A 17974-nucleotide genomic window follows, 5' to 3' on the forward strand; every position below is an offset into this window, starting at 1 on the left:
GGGTTCTACGGTAATGTTCTCCTTTTTGTAAATTACTATGGCAAACTTAACAGTTCCCCAACAGTGTAAGTAGAAGAGCCAAGTTTATTTATTTAAAATGCATAAATAGCACAGGCCATAATAATAGGCACTATTAAACTTATAGGATATATATATATATATACTTTGTAGTTTTACAATTACTGACTGTAGTCCATCTGTTTCTCTACATATCTTTTTAGCCTGCTTTCACCCTGTTCTTCAATGGTCAAGACCCCCACAGGACCACCACAGAGTAGGTATTATTTAGTTGGTGGATGATTCCCATCACTGCAGTGACACTGACATGGTGGTGGTGTGTTAGTGTGTGTTGTGCTGGTATGAGTGGATCAGACACAGCAGCGCTGCTGGAGTTTTTAAATACCATGTCCACTCACTGTCCACTCTATTAAACACTCCTTCCTAGTTGTTTCACCGTGTAGATGTAAAGTCAGAGACGATCGCTCATCTATTGCTGCTGTTTGAGTCGGTCATCTTCTAGACCTTCATCAGTGGTCACAGGACGCTGCCTACGGGGTGCTGTTGGCTGGATATATTTTTGGTTGGTGGACTATTCTCAGTCCAGCAGGGACAGTGAGGTGTTTAAAAACTCAGTGTCACTGCAGTGCTGAGAATGATCCACCACCCAAATAATACCTGCTCTGTGGTGGTCCTGTGGGGGTCCTGACCATTGAAGAACAGCATGAAAGGGGGCTAACAAAGCATGCAGAGAAACGTATGGACTACAGTAAGTAATTGTATAACTACAAAGTGCTTCTATATGGTAAGTGGAGCTGATAAAATGGACAATAAAATGGGCATAAAAGGTTGTTTTAATGATGTCATTCTATTGTAAGGCTAGTTGGCAGAACTTTACAAACTTTTTTACACAACCTGCCTAATCCAGTGGTGTAAGCTGTACATTGTTAATGACATTAAATGAATGAATTAATGTGTTACATCTTTTTTTTTTCATTGTTTAGTTTATTTGTGCAAAGCAGCTGTCTTTATTATAGCTATTATTTTTAAGATGTACATTGTTAGTTTATTATTCTATTTGTATGTGTATATTTATGACTATTTTAATATTGCTTTATTTTTATATGCATACATGGTATGCTTAAATTCATGCCTATACATACAGCATAGGTTTTACGTTATGTGTATCTTCCATTTTACATTAAAAGGTCAGTGCATCATTAACTATGGAGTAAACTGTTATGCATTCACTAGTCATTGATAATGAAAATGAATGTAAAAGTGTCTTGGTCAATATTTTTCTTTATATTGTTACTGTAATCAGAGGGTTGCTAATTCAAACCCCACTGCTGCCGGGTTGCCATTGTTGGGCCCTTAATTAGGGCTCTTAGTTCTCACTTGTTTGGATTGTAATAAATAACATTTGTAAGTCACTTTGAATAAAAGCATCTGCTTTTTTTATTCTGCTATTTGTCACTTCTTGAGTTCCTTTTTTCATATTTGTCATAATATATAGTTTCAGATCCTTATACAAATGCAATATGTGCTTTAATGTAGCGTATCATAACATCTTGAGTTATTTTGGCTATATGTTGTACCACCACTTTAAGACAACTTACCACAGGACCTTGGCCATGCCCCCACCCCCAGGCATAGCCAATCATGTCTGCATGAAAACATCACCAATAGCACCGTAGCACCCCTAAGGATTTCAAACCCTGGATTTCTGCATTTGTGGGCTAGCATAAATTACATCTTCCTCAACTGATTGTCCTTGTTGAAACACAGTGAGACTGAATTTTTCTCAGATATGTCCTAATATATCATTCCATTGACATTTTCCACTGATAACACGTAATGTCTTATTGCCATTTGCAAAACAGCCATTTTATTTCATGATGTTTCCACCTTTCTGCTTTACAGTGGGTTTGAGGCTCTTGAAATGATACACACAACCATCCTTTTTGTGTTGTCTGCCCAGGGTGCATTGTGTTTAAAGTGTTTTTGTTTTGTTAAAATGAGTGTATGCCTTTTTGTGGCATATTAAGAACCTGCTTCATTTTAATGTAGCCTTAACAAACACTATTAGATCTATTTGGTGTGTACATTATTGGAACATTTTATAAGCTACATCTACTATACAGATGAGATGTATGGTTGTATAATTACTGGTTGCAGCACATATGTTCCTCTACACTTTGTTGCCCTCTTCTACCCCATTTATCAATCAAAAGGGATCACTACTGACCAGATGTTCTTTGGGCATGGACCATTCTTAGCACTGCAATGAAACAAGCATGCTGATTAGATGGTAATGTGTGTGTTGTACTGGTATTTGTGTAACGGGTACTGGTATTTGTGTAAAGGGCTAAAAAATAATAACAGTATTCTTTCCAACAGTGACTTCTCTATTGCCCATGGTGGGTTAAATGACAGTAAAAAACATGTTGAGGTGAGTTTAACAGGGTTCACTCGTTCATTAACATTGCTAACGTTAGTTAAACTAGGTGGCTCAGTGGTAAAACATGCAAGCACACCAGAGCTGACATATCAAACTCATTAGTTTGAATATTGGCTCTGCTACCAGCAGGCTAGACACCTACACAGACAACGATTGCCATGTACAGTGTATCACAAAAGTGAGTACACCCCTCACATTTCTGCAAATATTTCATATCTTTTCATGGGACAACACTATAGACATGAAACTTGGATATAACTTAGAGTAGTCAGTGTACAGCTTGTATAGCAGTGTAGATTTACTGTCTTCTGAAAATAACTCAACACACAGCCATTAATGTCTAAATGGCTGGCAACATAAGTGAGTACACCCCACAGTGAACATGTCCAAATTGTGCCCAAAGTGTCAATATTTTGTGTGACCACCATTATTATCCAGCACTGTCTTAACCCTCCTGGGCATGGAATTCACCAGAGCTGCACAGGTTGCTACTGGAATCCTCTTCCACTCCTCCATGATGACATCACGGAGCTGGTGGATATTAGACACCTTGAACTCCTCTACCTTCCACTTGAGGATGCGCCACAGGTGCTCAATTGGGTTTAGTCCATCACCTTTACCTTCAGCTTCCTCAGCAAGGCAGTTGTCATCTTGGAGGTTGTGTTTGGGGTCGTTATCCTGTTGGAAAACTGCCATGAGGCCCAGTTTTCGAAGGGAGGGGATCATGCTCTGTTTCAGAATGTCACAGTACATGTTGGAATTCATGTTTCCCTCAATGAACTGCAGCTCCCCAGTGCCAGCAACACTCATGCAGCCCAAGACCATGATGCTACCACCACCATGCTTGACTGTAGGCAAGATACAGTTGTCTTGGTACTTCTCACCAGGGCGCCGCCACACATGCTGGACACCATCTGAGCCAAACAAGTTTATCTTGGTCTCATCAGACCACAGGGCATTCCAGTAATCCATGTTCTTGGACTGCTTGTCTTCAGCAAACTGTTTGCGGGCTTTCTTGTGTGTCAGCTTCCTTCTGGGATGACGACCATGCAGACCGAGTTGATGCAGTGTGCGGCGTATGGTCTGAGCACTGACAGGCTGACCTCCCACGTCTTCAACCTCTGCAGCAATGCTGGCAGCACTCATGTGTCTATTTTTTAAAGCCAACCTCTGGATATGACGCCAAACACGTGGACTCAACTTCTTTGGTCGACCCTGGCGAAGCCTGTTCCGAGTGGAACCTGTCCTGGAAAACCGCTGTATGACCTTGGCCACCGTGCTGTAGCTCAGTTTCAGGGTGTTAGCAATCTTCTTATAGCCCAGGCCATCTTTGTGGAGAGCAACAATTCTATTTCTCACATCCTCAGAGAGTTCTTTGCCATGAGGTGCCATGTTGAATATCCAGTGGCCAGTATGAGAGAATTGTACCCAAAACACCAAATTTAACAGCCCCGCTCCCCATTTACACCTGGGACCTTGACACATGACACCAGGGAGGGACAACGACACATTTGGGCACAATTTGGACATGTTCACTGTGGGGTGTACTCACTTATGTTGCCAGCTATTTAGACATTAATGGCTGTGTGTTGAGTTATTTTCAGAAGACAGTAAATCTACACTGCTATACAAGCTGTACACTGACTACTCTAAGTTATATCCAAGTTTCATGTCTATAGTGTTGTCCCATGAAAAGATATAATGAAATATTTGCAGAAATGTGAGGGGTGTACTCACTTTTGTGATACACTGTACGTCAGGGTTGGACGCCGGAGGGGATTCCTGATAACTGATGCAGTTATGACCTCTGCTGGCTGATTGATGGTGCCTGGATCAGAGACGAGGGATAATGGAGATCAATGCATGACTCTCCGTGCACAAGACTAAGCCCTGTATGAACTCGTGCGGGTAAAAAAATGGAGTTGGCTACTGCACACGTGTCAGAGGGGCATGTGTTAGTTGTGGCTGTCCTTGGTCAGGAGAGGAGGTTAGCAGCAGTAGAGAAGAAGTGCAATGCAGTTGGGTAACTGGACAAAACACTAGCTGGCTAGGTGTTAGGGAGCTTCTGTATTCTATCCACTTCATTTAAATTATATTGTATTAAATGTTAAAAACAAATTTTAATGTCACATTCCTTATATTGGCTCCAACTTGGTTTGCAGATTAGACAAAATCACTAAACAGTATTACATAAAATAAATATTAGTATACACCTCATGCTTTTTAAAAGTTGTTCAGTACTTTTTAGGGACCACAACATATTAGGGAGGCTAAGCTTATATATTCAGACAGATTTATATACGTATATGTGTGAAACATTTTTAGCGTCCCGTCCAGGGTGTTACTGTGTGCCTTGAGCCCATTAAAAAGCTGGGATAGGCTCCAGCACCCCCCGCGACCCTAATTGGATAAGCTGATAAGAAAATAATTGAATGAATGAATGAATATACACTGACTAGGCATAACATTATGACCATTGATAGGTGAAGTGAATAACACTGATTATCTCTTCATTATGACACCTGTTAGTGGGTGGGATATATTAGGCAACAAGTGAACATTTTATCCTCAAAGTTGATGTGTTAGAAGCAGAAAAAATGAGCAAGCTTAAGGATTTAAGCGAGTTTGACAAGGGCCAAATTGTGATGGCTAGATGACTGGTCAGAGCATCACCAAAACTGCAGCTCTTGTGGGGTGTTCCCGGTTTGCAGTGCATAGTATCTATCAAAAGTGGTCCAAGTAAGGAACAGTGGTAAACCGGCGACAGGGTCATGGGCGGCCAAGGCTCATTGATGCACGTGGGGAGCGAAGACTGGCCCGTGTGGTCCGATCCAACAGACGAGCTACTGTAGCTCAAATTACTGAAGAAGTTAATGCTGGTTCTGATAGAAAGGTGTCAGAATACACAGTGCATCACAGTTACAGGGCTGTTTTGCCTGCAAAAGGGGGACCAACACAATATTAGGAAAGTGGTCATAATGTTATGCCTCATCGGTGTATGTTTCCTGCATTCATGTTTCCTTAAATTTCTCTCTTAAATATGTTTTTGCAGAACAGGATGCAAGGCAAACAGGGCATGTGTTCAGTTCCACATAAAGAGATGTGTACATTTAAACGTTCATCATAAAACGACCCATCAAGTCGCCTTTAGAATTTCTGAAATCAAACAGACCCAGTGAGCGCGGGCTTTGTGTTGACGTCATCAATATGCGCCTTGAATACTTGCACGCGTATAATAAACCTTACCGTTTGGGACGCGGTTGTTTGTTTACGATACAGTGAGATTGAAGAGAACTAGTGTAACATTTCAATGTCGTGTTTTTTAATCAAATAAGGTTAAAACTATCCCACGGTTATGGAATTTAAGATTACTGATTGGGAATCACAACGCTACTGATACGTTTTGAGAAGCAACAGGAGCTTTACCACCTTCATACCTAGCTAGCTAACTCCTGGCTGGCATACAGTGCTGATTTGATTTTTGCATCGATAAACAAGTAAGTTGTTTACTGATCTTTTAATTTAAATAGAAGGAAACTGTTAGAAGTTTAGTTAAGCTCATCTTCTGAAAGCCAGTAAGGGCACAGTGTTCTGTACACAAACGTAAAGACTGCAGACAGATGTTTTGCAGTTGTTATGTGGTATTTAGGCATGAACAGTTCTTGCTTTTGTTTGTATCATACAGAAGGAAAATGAGAGAACATTCCAGTGATTATTATCATATAGACCTTACAGTAGTAATAGTAATACAACCCCAAATCAGAAAAAGTTGGGACAGCATGGAAAATGCAAATAATAATAATAAAAAAAACACTTTTATTTAATTCCAGACAGGATGAACCTGAGATATTTCATGTTTTATCTGCTCAACTTCATTTCATTTATTAATAAACGTCCATTCCTGCATTTCAGGCCTGCAACACACACTTTGTAATGTTGCCATTCCTTTTCACCACAAGTAAGACGTTTTGGCACTGAGAATACCAAGTGATTTAGACAGGCCAGTCCAGTACCCTTACCCTCTTCTTTGTAATGTGTGCAGCATGTGGTTTTGCTTTGTCTTGTTGAAAAATGCATGGACGTCCCTTGAAAAAATGACATCTTCAAGGCAGCATATGTTTCTCTAAGATCTCAGTGTACTTTTCTGCATTAATGCTGCCATCACAGAAGTGTAAATGACCTTTGCCAAGGGCACTGACACAGCCCCATACCATGACAGACCCTGTTTTTTTGGACTTGTTTCTGATAACAGTCTGGATGGTCCTTTTTGTCTTTGGTCCGGAGCACCAAAAAAGACCTGGAATCTAATTCATCTGACCACAATACACGTTTCCACTGTGTGATGGTCCATGCTAGATGCCTCCGAGCCCAGAGAAGTCGACGCCGCTTCTGTACATGGTTAACATAAGGCTTCATTTTTGCACAGTAAAGTTGTAAGTGGCATTTGTGCATGTAACTCTGTGTTGTAGTGCTTGACAAAGGTTTGCCAAAGTAATCCCTCACCCATGTGGTTATATCAGCTATTGTTGAGTGGCGGTTCTTGATGCAGTGCTGTCTGAGGGATCGAATATCACGGGCGTTCAGCTTAAGCTTGCGCCTTTGGCCTTTAACACTGAAATTCCTCCCAGTTTCTTGGATCATTTAATGATATTATGCACTGGAGGGAGAAATATGCTAATCCCTTCTAATCTTTCTTTGAGGTTTATTGTTTTTAAACGTTTTAATCATTTTCTCGCGCATTTGCTGACAAACTGGAGATCCTCTGATCATCTTTGCTCATCAAAGACTCAGCCTTTCCTGGATGCTGCTTTTGTACCAAACCATGATTACAATCACCTGTTTGGAATCACATCATTATTTACATTTACTTTTACATTTTTGGCATTTAGCAGATGCCTTTTTTTAAAACGACTTACATTACAGTTACAGTATACAGTCTGAGCAATTGGGGGTTAAGGGCCTTGCTCAAGGGCCCAACAGCAGCGACCTGGCAGTGGTGGGGCTTGAACCAGCGACCCTCTGATCACTGGTCCAGTACTTTAACCACTAGGCTACAGCTGGCCCATTACTTAGTTTTTTCACCTTATTACTAGCACCCGTCCCAACTTTTTTGGAATGTGTTTTCTGAAATGCAGGAATGGATGTTTATTAATAAATGAAATGAAGTTGAGCAGATACAACATGAAATATCTTGGGTTTTAACTGTCTTTTATTTTATTCGCATTTTCCATACTGTCCCAACTTTTTCTGATTTGGGGTTGTAATACAAAACTCCTAATAAAGCTGAACCCTATGGAACTCTGAGCTTGATCACCTATAGCTTGTTCTTGTTCATTATTAATTACAGAAATGGTGGATGCGGAGAAGAGTATATCAGCAGCAGATGACCCTGCTGTTAAAGAGCTGGGTGAGAAGAGAGAGAATGAGAAAAAGAAGAGATCTCGAGTGAAACAGCTGCTGGCTGATGTGAAGAAACAAATTGAATTCTGGTTTGATGATGTTAATCTTCATAAGGACAAATTTTTGAAGCAGGTCATCCAACAGTCAAGAGATGGATGTAGGTGTTAATGTACTGTAAACTAAAAGGAACTGGAGTAATTTATTTTTTTTAGGTGTTGGAGACTTTCCAATCAACAATGTGCACTTTAAAGGAAATGCCCTGACTGGCATCGTTTGTTCATTTGTTGTTAACCTTTTTGATTAGATCTTTTTTATTACATAACTCTTAATTGTATTTAAAAATTAACAATGCAACCACGAGGAAGTGTAGTAGACTTCAGCTATTATTTGGCCAGTCATTATTTGTTTTAACAATGATTGCATTAAGGGAATTTCGCTTCCACAGTTCAAGTATTTATATACTAACAGTTTAATCCACAACACATGCAGAACTTCTCAAAATTAAGTAAGCAAGTATTAAAAAAGGAAGTTTTAGAAGTAGACACACAGTTTTGGTTAGTTTTATTTTGGAGGTGTTTTAATGTACTATCATGGTTTTGATTGCTTCAGAGTAAAAACGACTGTTTCTTGTGTTCCAGTACTAGTAGTTAATGGTAATGCAAATTATTTACCATGGATTGAAGGAATAAAGCTGTAGATAGACACAAGTTAGGAGACTGATACCAGATTTCTTGTTCTGACGGTTCTGTCTGAGTAACATTTTTAGCATAATTACTAAGTGGAATGAGTTTTATATGTCATACTATGCTGTTTCTAGTAAGGATGCAGCAAATTTTACTGCACTGTTTGGAGCACATTTTTTACCTATTGACTCACGACAACATGAATGAATGCTTGGCAATAAATGTAAGCTTTTCTATTGCTCACGGTTGCATTTTATACAAGCGCTTTTATAGAGGTGTTCTCCTAAACAACATAACACTGTACTTACTGGTACAGTAGCATGTGTTTTGGTATGCTGTATCTGCTTCCAGTGCACTCATGCACAAACTAATTCTGTACCCATTTACACATTTTACCAACCAAACTGAAGAGGTCGATTGAGATTTCAGTTATTGTATAAACATAAGGCCACAGCAGCCTTAAATCATAGCAATGTTTGGAAAGTGTGTGTGTTTCTGTGTAACATCTTTATTTATTTACACTAGATTGATGAGAATGGACATGTGGTGCCAAGTAAATAATTTACTGTTTGGTTTTTGTCATGTAGATGTTGATATCTCTCTGCTAACGACATTTAACCGAATGAAAAAGTTGACCACAGACATCAAGCTTATAGCTCGAGCGCTGAAAAATTCTAACATGGTCGAGGTAGGAGTTACATTTGTGCTTTGAGATTAGCTTTTAACATTTAAGTCTGTCCAATTTGCTTAGATGTGTATTAATATGCGTTTTTTGTTTCTGTTAGGTTAATCTTGAAGGAACACAAATAAGGCGAAGACGTCCACTTGGGGAGAGTCCAAGAGATGTAGATGACCGCACAGTATATGTTGTAAATATTACCCCTATCATTTTCCTTAAACCACCCTGAGACACATTAAAAATTTTATATAAAAATACACTGATATGCCAAAACATTCGGACCACCTAACTAATATGCTGTCAAATCAGCTCCGACAGCAGATCCTTCAGCTTTTGTACAATGCAAATTGGATCGTCTACAGTTCATTTTGATGCCATATCTTTTGTGGATAATCAAGCCATGGTACTAAAAGACTGTGTCTGTTTAAACACAATCCTAAACCCTAAAAAAATAATGTTCTTTCCAAAAAAGCCCAGAATTGTACTCCAAAAAAAACAAATTTCTTAGTCATTTTATAAGCTTTTTGATGGGTTCTCATTTCGACACCAAAGCCGAACAAGTTGCAGTTTATTGTGTCTATTTTCACATTCAAACAGTTGAGTTTGCATCAACGCTTCTGGAAGAAAAAGCAGAAAGATTACATAACAACATAGAATTTCCCTTGTCATGAATGCAGCATCATGGTGTAGATCAGGGGTGCCAAACTCATTTTCACCGAGGCTGATTGTAACGTATCCTGCTGTGATTGTAGTCTACCTTTTAAGTGTTGGACAATTTGTTTCCTTAGAGGCTAAATTCTGTGTTTGGTGTCAATGTTAAATTTATACTGTACATTTGTAATGCATATCTACATTTATATTGTACTCCTTTACCACAGACACGGCCTCATAACACAAGAGACATAATGTTTTTTCTTCTTAAAGCACAAACTTGTATTCACTTTCCCATCTTTCATTAAATTATCTCCTTCTGCTTTAATTTTTTCTTCTTGTACATTTTGGGATTATTTGTAAATATTTCTCAACATCACTTGTTGAAAATCACCTCAGTTAAAACGTTGATGTGGAAACACTGCCATCGAGTGGCGGGATGCGGTGACTTTGCGGGTAACAAAATCGGCATGCATTGTGGGAAATGCAGTTTATGTACGATTTTACAGTGTATTTTAAGACAATCATACGTCTTTTATGCTCTCGCTTAAAAAGAAATAGGGCAAAGATGGGCCGGATTTGGCCCGCGGGCCGTGAGTTTGACACGTGGTGTAGATGATCAGAAATATGAAAGACATAGGACACCATATGACAGTTAAACCCAAAACAGCTTGTCATATAATGCGTTTTGGATGTCATGTCACTAAATCCCAACTTTTAAACATTTGTGTTGATGCTTTTAAATGCCTGTGTTTTTCAGGAACTCTTACCAAAAGATGTTACCCACCTTTGGATTGAACGCGTGTTTAATAAGTGTGGAACGGTGGTGTACGTTAGTATCCCCAGATTCAAGTCCTCGGGAGATCCAAAAGGCTTTGCCTTTGTCGAGTTTGAGACATCAGAACAAGCACAAAAAGCCATTGAGGTATGAGATCCTTTATATAAAAAAAGAACTCAAAATAGTATCTGCCATCCAGAAAATTGTAGTGTTAAAGTGGAGTATATGGAGTACTTTTGCAAACATGATTGGCTTCTTTCATAGATGCTGAATAACCCTGCTGAAGATGCTCCAAGGAAGGCAGGCATCTTTCCAAAGACCTCGGCAGGAAAGCCGATTCCCTTTAATGCGGTTCAGGACAGCATACAAGGTAATAGTGTTTGTAAATCACTACGCTTCAACACTTCAGGGTAAACCTACAGGAAAGATTTAGTTTGAAACAAGTAACAATGTGTGTATGATTAAGTAGGCACAATTAGATGTTTGATGTGTTGTTCTTTCTTGGCTTTCGGGTTACATACATATATTTGTGAATTAATAGACCGTGCAGGCTAGGTTAGTAATTTGTCTGGTGATGAGTTTGTAACACTGTAGTAATCATTTGTTTGCCGTCCCTCAGATGAAGATGAAGATGGAAAGAAAAAGAAGAAAAAGAAAAAGAGAACACACAGCGATCTGAAAGATGATTCAGTGGAAGAAATGTCAACCGAGAATGTGACGGTCAAAGAGCACGCTGGTGAGGCCGAGGAAACCAACAGGAAAAGAAAGCCATCCTCAAAAGGTGCTGAGACCGAGAGCGTGGTCGAAACTAAGAAATCGGACAAGAAGGCAGAAAAGAAAAGACGACGGTCTCACAGTGCAGACGTGGCTAAAAACGAGGGTCAAGAAGACAAGCCAGCTAAAATAAGGAGAGTGGAAAAGGAGGAGAGTGACATAGAAGGTAGGATCCTGTATAGTCATGTGGAGTGAAGAGCTTTAACAAGATATCTCTTAAATGTGGTGATGAATTGCACTTAAAACAGCTGTTCTCACAGATTTTTTAAAACACACAGCACACAGGCGCTCATGTGGTGCAGCAGTAAAACATGCTAGCACATCTCAGCTCTTCTACTGGCAGGTTGGGCGCCTGCATGAACAACGATTGGCTCAATTGCAGCGAGGGTGACTGATACTATTACGACCAGGGATAATGGGATCAGGGTGTGTCTCTCCTTACACAAAGCTGATTTGCGTATGAACTCTGGGGTGACACTCTGTCTCCCTGTCCATGTGGGTTTCCTCCGGGTGCTCCGGTTTCCTCCCACAGTCCAAAGACAAGCAAGTGAGGTGAATTGGAGACACAAAATTGTCCATGACTGTGTACGATATAACATTGTGAACTGATGAACCTGTGTATTGATCAACTTCTACCTCCAGTACTGAGAGTTCTGCTAAAGCTACAACAATACTATTTTTTCTTTTAGTCATAAAAGCTGACATTCAGGGTTACATGCACTGTTTACATAGCACACACAACGTCTGTGCTATGGATGTGCCCCATCTGCATCCTTTGTGCTAAATAGTAATTATACCACTGGTACTGCACTAATTAGCAATACTATTTAGTACACAAGGGTGCAATTGTTACTTTGAACTATGTCTCCCAACCTAGAAGGACTTTATTCACATTTTCCTTTAAACTAGAATCGACACTGATCGACACAATGAAATAGGACATGGGTGTAGATACATGATATTATGCTGATTGTTTTTTAGAATTGGCATCTGAAGAGACAATAGAAAAAGAGAAGCGTAATGGAAAGGAGAATAGAGAAAAGGATGACAAGGAAGATTCATTGCTGAAGGCGAAGAGGAAGAGAAAGAAGAAACATAAGGAGAGAATAAAGATTGAGGAAGAGGTCATTCCTCTCAGAGTCATCTCAAAGTAAGCTGTATTACGAACACTGGCTTTTGTTGGCATGTACAAAGGTCGTTTTATTTTACTTCCAAATTTCTGTTTTCTGCTTTTAACCAGGGAATCCACAGTTTGGTTAAATGGTTGTAAGACATTGTACAGATTCAGAGCCTTCAGGGTCAATAATTTGTCTTAAATATGATGTTTCATTTGTCTATTAATTTTTTTGAAAGTAAGATGCGTTTATTTGCTATATGTCATTTTAGTATCATTATATTACATATCAAAATTGATAGATGGGGGAGTATTGCAACCTGTTAATCATGTTTACAGGTGGTCCTGCACCTAATTTCTTTAATTAACGGCTAAAAGCTCAGATCGTTAAAAAAATCACAATGTGAGCCAGTGAATATCTCTAATATGATGAGCCATGGCAGTGTACCATTGATCACACCGTTAATGTAGTTTATATTATAATTGTTAGTGCCAACGAACTTAGTCGTCATATGTTGTTCTAAGATGAATGCATTGATGTTATAGTATGTTTTAATATACACCGATCATAACATTAAAACCACCTCCTTGTTTCTACATTCACTGTCCATTTTATTAGCTCCACTTACCATATAAAAGCACTTTGTAGTTCTACAATTACTGACTGTAGTCCATCTGTTTCTCTACATGCTTTTTTTAACCTGCTCTCACCATGTTCTTCAATGGTCAGGACCACCACAGAGTAGATATTATTTGGGTGGTGGATCATTCCCAGAACTGCAGTGACACTGACGTGGTGGTGGTGTGTTAGTGTGTGTTGTGCTGGTATGAGTTGATCAGACACAGCTGCACTGCTGGAGTTTTTAAATACCGTGTCCACTCACTGTCCACTCCATTAGACACTCCTACCTAGTTGGTCCACCTTGTAGATGTAAAGTCAGAGACGATCGCTCATCTATTGCTGCTGTTTGAGTTGGTCATCTTCTAGACCTTCATCAGTGGTCACAGGACGCTGCCCACAGGTTGCTGTTGGCTGGATATATTTGGTTGTGGGGGTCCTGACCATTAAAGAACAGAGTGAAAGCAGGCTAAAAAAAGTATGTAAAGAAACAGATGGACTACAGTCAGTAATTGTAGAACTACAAAGTGCTTCTATATGGTAAGTGGAGCTGATAAAATGGACAGTGAGTGTAGAAACAAGGTGGTTTTTTTATTATTATTATTCTTTTTACTCACGTGTGTTGTGGTTTGTATTTGTTAAAGAAACGACTGGTTGAAGCTGAAGAAGGAATATTTATCACTGCAGAAGCAATGCATGGCAAATCTGAAAAAGAACATATCTGACTTCAGTCAAAAAGACATGGCATGTGACAACCCAGAAACTTTGGAGGATGGGAAATCATGTGAGTATGTCACAGATTATTTTTAGTATAATGTTTTTTTTATTTCGATTTCATAATCTCATTTTGAACATTGGTGGAATGTCTTATGTTGATATTGTTAGTGATTTTAGCTACTTGCTTTTAATTTTATATGATTTTTAAAGGTGATGGCAATCACCCTAAAAAAGAAACGGTTGGACCTAAGTTTGAGAGTGGAGTCATCGTCAAAATCACCCACAACAAGCCTTTGCCGAACAAAAAATGTGTCAAGGTATGACATTTTGCTTTTCTTATAAATCCTGCTATTTAACAAAATAAAAATAATGTATAATACATGTATTTATGTGGTTATTGTTTGTAATTTTTAAGAAGATAATAAAAATGGTCTAGGAACAAACCTGCTATTATAAATATTAGTGATATGCAATTTGGAAAGCCCCCATGTCCATTTTGACACTATAGCAGGTTACACAAGCTAATCACATTTAAACTATGTTGGCTTACATTTGTTAAAGGTAGAAAGAAATGAGAATGTAGTAGCAGTGTGTATACATGGAAGGACCTACAAATTGTAGTAACAGGTTTTAGAAATAAACACTTTTACTTGTCTGTGTTTTATCAGACATCCTGTTATGCATCTTTTTCTTGTTCTGCAGTGTTGTAAACACACATGCTCACTTTTTGACTCACAATAAATAAATAGGGTCTAGACAAGGACTGAAGTTACTACATTTTTGTTGGAAACACAGCCTGTGTACCCACGTGCATCACACTGTTGTAAATCATTGTGTGTTCTGTATGTCCTGATAAACAAAGCCTTTCTTAATGACCATTTCGGGAGTGATCTGGATAAAATCGAAATGTTCTGTGTTTGTAGGATACTCTGTCTGAGATATCTGCAGTGCAGTATGTGGATATCATCGAGGGAGATGCAGAGGGTTTCATCCGCTTCAAGTCACCCGAGGATGCAAAAGCAGTCATCACAGCTCGTTCTGAACTACAGCAAAAATACAACTGGAATCTGGAAATTTTAACTGGTTAGAAAGCCAAATACTTAAGTGTTTCAATGCCGATACTCAGAAAAGTTGCTTAACTGGTTAACAGCTGTTTCAGCTTAAACATAAACAAAATACTATGTGACTTACACCGATCAGCCATAACATTAAAACCACCTCCTTGTTTCTACACTCACTGTCTATTTAATCAGCTCCACTTACCATATAGAAGCACTTTGTAGTTCTACAATTACTGACTGTAGTCCATCTGTTTCCCTGCATGCTTTGTTAACCCCCTTTCATGCTGTTCTTCAGTGGTCAGGACCCCCACAGAGCAGGTATTATTTAGGTGGTGGATCATTCTCAGCACTGCAGTAACACTGCACTGGTGGTGGTGTGTTAGTGTGTGTTCTGCTGATATAAGTGGATAAGACACAGCAATACTGCTGGAGTTTTTAAACACCTCAATGTCACTGCTGGACTGAGAATAGCCCACCAACCAAACATATTCAACCAACAGTGCCCTGTGGGCAGCGTCCTGTGATCACTGATGAAGGTCTAGAAGATGACCAACTCAAACAGCAGCAATAGATGAGCGATCGTCTCTGACTTTACATCTACAAGGTGGACCAACTTGGTGGGAGTGTCTAATAGTGGACAGTGAGTGGACACAGTATTTAAAAACTCCATCAGCGCTGCTGTGTCTGATCCACTAACACACCACCACCATGTCAGTGTAACTGCAATGCTGAGAATCATCCACCACCTAAATAATACCTACTTTGTGGGGGTCCTGACCATTGAAAAACATGGTGAAAGCAGGCTAATAAAAGTATGTAGAGAAATAGATGGACTACAGTCAGTAATTGCAGAAGTACAAAGTGCTCCTATATGGTAAGTGGAGCTGATAAAACAAGTTGGTGGTTTTAATGTTATGGCTGATCGGTGTATTAAGCTATAAGAAAGTCTGTTGTGATTTGATTGTCATCATTCCTTCTCAAGATCATGAATGTAAACTGTTTTATTAGTTTTAATTCTACTGTATTTATAATTTCTTAATAGGTGATCATGAGCAAAGATACTGGCAAAAGATCTTAGTGGACCGTCAGGCAAAACTAAATCGGCCCAGGGATAAAAAGCGAGGCACAGAAAAGGTAAGCAAGATAACACATTTTTACTAGTACTTTTGTGCTAAAGCTTTAAAATCAGTTCATGAACTAAAATTGCCATTATTTCTTTTTTTTCTTTTCTTAGCTTATTTCCAAAGCTGAGAAAATCATCGTTGCTCGGGCCAAAGAAGCAAACAAACACATTCGTTTTGATGACTAATAGCCTTAATGACTGTTTACTTTTTATTATACATTGCCATTAGAAAGATCCAGGATCCCCTTGCAAATGTTAGATGTTTCTTTTTTTCTAGTTTTAGAACTGATTTTATTAAAACTAAAGTAAAACTAGCAAAAAATGTACTAGTAAAACTTTACTGGTTTTACTGATGGTAATTGTTTTTTATAAACCTGAAACCATTTAAGATTTTATGTTAAAATAGGTAAATATGGTTCCTGGTACAGACAGCCCAAATGATTTTTGAAATGTGTGTTCTGTGTTGGCATTTTGTTGTTTGTAAATCTGTTTTTTCTATGGAATACTTGTATAGGTATGTTAAATCCTAAGTGGGTCCTATTTTCTGCTTTGTTATGGAAATTAGAAATGGCCTTCCTGTTAGATTATTCCCGGTGCGCCCTGCAATATGACTTTTTAAATAAATTATTTTCTGATGCAGAAATTTTAATCAAGTATTTGTTTCAAATTGTGTTTCACCATATTAATACTTTATAGCAGTGGTTTTAAACTTTGTTTAAATATTTCCCTATTTATCAGCTCTGCTAAGAAATGCCAAAGTGCAAAAGGTGTGGGTCACACTTTCATGCCGTCAAAGGCCGCAGTTAGACGATCATTTACACCGATGAGGCATAATATTATGACCACTTTCTTGTTTCTACTGTACACTCACTGTCCATTTTATCAGCTTCACTTACCATATGGAAGCACTTTGTAGTTCTACAATTACTGACTGTAGTCCATCTGTAATACTAATTTTTTTAGCCTGCTTTCACTCTGTTCTTCAATGGTCAGGACCACCACAGAGTAGGTATTATTTGGGTGGTGTATCATTCTCAGCACTGCAGTGACACATGGTCGTGGTGTGTTAGTGTGTGTTGGTGGACTGAGAATAGTCCACCAACCAAAAACATCCAGCCAACAGTGCCACATGGGCAGCGTCCTGTGACCACTGATGAAGGTCTAGAAGATGACCAACTCAAACAGCAGCAATAGATGAGCGATCGTCTCTGACTTTACATCTACAAGGTGGACCAACTAGGTAGGAGTGTCTAATAGAGTGGACAGTGAGTGTATGATCCACTCATACCAGCACAACACACACTAACACACCACCACCATGTCAGTGTCACTGCAGTGCTGAGAATGATCCACCACCATACAAAAGCAGTACAGAAGTTCATACTTTAGCAAGAGAGTTACAGAAATTCCTATTGATCTTATGGTGCTTTAATTTGACATTTAGTGATTTGTAAACACATAATTTGTGCCATGTCAGTGAACATCACACTTATTTACAGTACTGAATACAGTGGCAATCAGAATTATTATTCAATATTCATATTTGTGACATGTTTTTTAGGTTTAATCATATTGTAACCCAACTTTAGCATAGGGATTGAGTAGTTGAGACATTACAATATTAACAAAATAAATCATTAGTTTTTTTTGTTTGTTTATGTGCTGTTTCATTGTCACTCAATCGATAAAGGCTTCATTTGAAGTAAAATTAACTCTGCAAAACAGTTAGTTAAACAGTTACTGTAAATCCTTATTTTCTTTGGTTGAACATCTTCAGTTGCAACTGTGTATCAAATGCAATGGCATATTGGTCCAGCGTTTCAAGTCCTAATAGAGACTGGGTATCATGTTATTGTATTAGAAATACTTCATGCAACCTTATGATATGCTAAACCTTCTATGTATAACCCATCTTTC

The 17974-nt window shown here is 38.8% G+C and overlaps 1 protein-coding gene across 1 annotated transcript; it reads left to right on the forward strand.

The window, feature by feature from the left end:
* Nucleotides 1-5678: 5678 nt before the first annotated feature.
* On the forward strand, nt 5679-16693 carry larp7 (La ribonucleoprotein 7, transcriptional regulator). The gene is made up of 13 exons (XM_062993158.1): nt 5679-5955; nt 7806-8015; nt 9129-9229; nt 9327-9410; nt 10632-10796; nt 10914-11019; nt 11269-11589; nt 12405-12573; nt 13801-13940; nt 14084-14190; nt 14797-14956; nt 15977-16068; nt 16169-16693. Exons 2-13 carry the CDS (start codon nt 7808-7810, stop codon nt 16241-16243), a joined length of 1728 nt encoding a protein of 575 aa, XP_062849228.1. The 5' UTR covers nt 5679-5955; nt 7806-7807; the 3' UTR covers nt 16244-16693.
* Nucleotides 16694-17974: the final 1281 nt, after the last annotated feature.

Source organism: Trichomycterus rosablanca, chromosome 4, assembly GCF_030014385.1.
Source record: "Trichomycterus rosablanca isolate fTriRos1 chromosome 4, fTriRos1.hap1, whole genome shotgun sequence".
Lineage (NCBI taxonomy): Eukaryota > Metazoa > Chordata > Actinopteri > Siluriformes > Trichomycteridae > Trichomycterus > Trichomycterus rosablanca.

Coding starts and splice junctions, on each gene's coding strand:
- larp7 (XM_062993158.1), top strand. CDS start 7,808: ATGGTGGATGCGGAGAAGAGTATATCAGCAGCAGATGACCCTGCTGTT. Junction 10,797..10,913: donor AAGCACAAAAAGCCATTGAG/GTATGAGATCCT, acceptor CTTCTTTCATAG/ATGCTGAATAACCCTGCTGA. Junction 12,574..13,800: donor CCTCTCAGAGTCATCTCAAA/GTAAGCTGTATT, acceptor TATTTGTTAAAG/AAACGACTGGTTGAAGCTGA.